General features: G+C 40.3%; 1 protein-coding gene across 1 annotated transcript; it reads left to right on the top strand.

Moving 5' to 3' along the window:
• Nucleotides 1-430: 430 nt before the first annotated feature.
• Nucleotides 431-1,515, top strand: LOC143849535 (serine/threonine-protein phosphatase 7 long form homolog). Its single transcript, XM_077358591.1, has 2 exons — nt 431-1,069; nt 1,153-1,515. The coding sequence occupies exons 1-2, from the start codon at nt 431-433 to the stop codon at nt 1,513-1,515; spliced, it is 1,002 nt and encodes a 333-aa protein (XP_077214706.1).
• The last annotated feature ends 1,988 nt before the right edge of the window (nt 1,516-3,503 follow it).

The raw sequence follows: 3,503 nt of genomic DNA, 5'->3' as shown, positions 1-3,503 counted from the left end.
TAAATTCGTCTTCTTTTTTTTGCTGCAAAAATCCTCAATAGTGCAGTTTTTTTCAATTTTGCTGCCAAAAAGTTGCAGATATTTAGGGTTTAAAGTGGTTTTTGTTCTTTGTTTCTCTTTTTCTCTTTGTTGAAATTCCTCTCTTTTTCTGCAAAAATCGTCAATAGTGCAGATTTTTTCGATTTTCTCTGTTTCTCCTTTTTTGTTCTTTTTGTTTTTCTCTTATTTTTTTAACGGTTTTAAGTTTTGGATGATTTCTGGTTACTTGAATGCAACCCATGGCTGTTTTTTATCATTCCATTATCAATTTGATGTAGTCAATATGGTATTTCTTGTTCTGTATTTTGCTCTCTCTATTGATGATAGTGGTAACTACTGATATCATTTCCCCTAATTTTGAGCTCTCTCCATTTAGTATTATTCGAGTGGGATGGCGCAAGTCTCGAACAATAGTTTGTTGAGATGGATCGATGGGTTGGAAAATGTCGAATTCATTAATCTTGGCATAGTAGGCATACAGAACTTACGCAATATTGCCTCTGTTCGTGTTGATTGGGGTTTGATTCGGGCTGTAGTAAGTGTTTGGGATCGTAACGTCCATGTGTTTCGTTTTGGAATGCAAGAGCTTTGTCCGACTCATGAAGATATTTGCACGATGCTTTGCATTTTCCACGATGGTCCCATGTTCAAGCCTACTTTGAAGGACGGCTATGACAAGGCAATGAGTCATTTGATTGGTGTGCCAAAGAAGTCTTTAAGTCACTACCGTGATTCGAGTAGTATCTTCATTCCTAAACTAGTGGAAACCTTTTCAGCTAATAGACATCTGGATCAGGAGTATCTTCGTTGCAGTCAAAATGCCTTAGCACTATGTGTATATTCGGTTTTTCTCTTTCCAGGTCGATCAAAGTCATCAGACTTGATCCCTTTATATTTTATAGACTTGGTTGATCAAGTTCGTAAAGGTGCAAATCTAGCGCCTACTGTCTTGGCCGAACTTTTTGATAGCTTAGATACTGCTTGTTTGTTTCCACAATCAGACTTCATGGGAAGTTCCGTCATTCTTTATGTAAGTATCAGATTATTTATAAAACAATGTTTGTATGATGTGCTTGATTATGGGTAATTATTCCTGACTTTTGCTTTATTTAGGTCTGGTTAGTGGATAGAGTACGAATTTTGGGTCCACCACCTGTGTCGAGACCGAGCCCCTGGATGAGGAGTTTTAATACTAGGGAGGTGTTGGTTTCATTCGATGACCCCTTCAGTTGGGCTATATGGCTTCAGGGTCACAAAAGTACAGATATTGAATGGACTCTTCCATGGCCGCCGATTCCCTCTGCAGTCCTTGCGACTTTTGGTCATAACTGCATTCGTATAATGGGTTTCAAGAGCACTTCCTTTTACCTCCCTCAGCGGATCCTACGACAGTACTATGGAGCCCAATATCACATACCTACGATGGATGTTACGGTGGCCGACTCCTTTCGTCCTGAACCCCTGAACACGAGTTGAGTGAATGCGATTGCTCAAGATTGGAATCGGCGATCCATTGTCACCGTTGTAGCGGAAAACACGTCCACCCAAGGAGAGGTTAGAGACTATTTTTGGGAATGGCTCGGGACTGGTGAGTCAAGTGATCATTGTCGTAGCATCCGCGGTGCGAGGGCATAATTGATCATTGTTGTCAATTTGATGATGTATTTTGGTTGAAGGTTATTAGTTCTATGTAATGGTTAATTACAATGTTCTATTAATATGATTATGAATCAGTGTTTTTACGGATTGTTCATTTATTCTGCTTATGTAATGGGTTGTTAACTTACTGAGCGTACTCGTCGAATGCAAAATACCCTCGGGAATTCCCACGTAAGACGGTCTGTTGGATAATCCAATAGATTCGACACTGCGCACGGGATACCCAACCCTGACCCTACACCTGAACGTACCCCTGCAACCCTACTCTACTTTAAGACACACAGTAGAAAATATCTGTAATATGTTACCATTTCTTATTATGCTGATGGGCCATGTATATGTTGCATTTTTAGGTATAAAAAATGGACCCATCTATTGACGAAGTACATGCAAATATTTTAATTGAGTGTGACAATGGGTTTAATCTCAACGATGATAATTTAGTATGGGATGGGAATATAATTAACATTAATGATGGGGTGAATCTCAATTATGATGATCTACAATGGGAGGCTACTGATGGTAAAGACGGAGATGAGGGTTGTAGTCATACAGTTACTACTCCCAACAAGGTTGTCGGTGAGGATAGTATTGTGAATATGCCGTTTGAGGACCAGGTTTTTCAAACTTGGGAAGCTGCATATGAGTTCTACAATGCTTATGCGTATGCTACTGGTTTTGGACTACGAAAATCTAGTACTACCATATCAAATTTAACAAAGACGGTGATATCGAGAACGTTTGTATGTAATAAAGAGAGAGAGAGAGAAAAAGGACAAGGAGAAGAGGGATGATGTTAAGGACTTGAGGGAGCGTCGCCTTGCCAGAATGGATTGTAAAGCAAGGATGATCATCAAATTGAGAGATAAAGAGTGGAAAGTTACAACATTTGACGACATCCATTCTCATGACCTTACTTCACCACTTAAAATGCAAATGCATCGTTCACATAGTCAGTTCCGTAAAAACAAAGACTGTAAGAATTTGATTGAACAAATCAGTGGAAGCAATTTCAAGCCTGCTCAGATAAAGAATGCCATTAACTCTACTTCCAATGCTCCCGTGGTCTCAACAAATCAAGTTATTGCCCATTTGAGAGCAGTTAGGGAGAGCAATATGGGTAAAGAAGCGGTGATAGTGGCGAACCATTTCCAAAAGAGAAAGTCTGAAGACCCGAACTTCTATTTTGAGTTGGAGTTAGACGCGAATGGGACTTTGCGTTCGATGTTCTGGGCTGATTCCAGGGCGAGAGAAGCATACCTTACGTTTAGTGATGTGATCGTATTTGATGTGACTTATAAAACGAACAGGTTTAAAATGTCGTTTGCACCGTTCACTGGGGTTAACCATCACAGGCAATCGACTCTTTTTGGATGTGCACTTCTTGCCGACGAGACAGAGGAGACTTTCACCTGGTTATTTGAGCAGTGGCTCACGTGTATGTTTCGTAAAGCTCCAGGTGCTATAATAACCGATATGGACAGGGCTATGCGAAATGCAATTCGAAAAGTATTTCCACATACCAGGCATCGGTTTTGTTCGTGGCACATAAAGAAGCATCTCCTTGAGCATGTTGCGGACATGAGAGATGTCGACACTGATTTCTACAAGGATTACAATCACTGGTTTTACAGGAGGGAAATAGAGGATTCTGAGACAGAATGGAAATCTCTGGCTGATAAATATGACAATGGTGAAAGTCATTGGTTAGGAAAAATGTGGGATATCCGCGAGCATTGGGTTCCCGCCTGTTGGAGAGACACATTCATAACAGGAATGACATCTAGTCAACGGAGTGAAAGCAT

Source organism: Tasmannia lanceolata, unplaced genomic scaffold (genome assembly GCF_043159265.1).
Source record: "Tasmannia lanceolata isolate RefF3 unplaced genomic scaffold, GAP_Taslan_0.1 ptg000018l, whole genome shotgun sequence".
Taxonomy (NCBI): domain Eukaryota; kingdom Viridiplantae; phylum Streptophyta; class Magnoliopsida; order Canellales; family Winteraceae; genus Tasmannia; species Tasmannia lanceolata.
Note: the sequence above shows the minus strand (reverse complement) of the source record. Positions and strands in the feature narration are given on the sequence as shown.

What these genes read in the sequence shown, in the direction of transcription:
- LOC143849535 (XM_077358591.1), top strand. Translation starts at nt 431, where the DNA reads ATGGCGCAAGTCTCGAACAATAGTTTGTTGAGATGGATCGATGGGTTG. An exon ending in GAAGTTCCGTCATTCTTTAT is followed by an intron (nt 1,070 to 1,152) that starts GTAAGTATCAGA and finishes TGCTTTATTTAG; the next exon opens with GTCTGGTTAGTGGATAGAGT.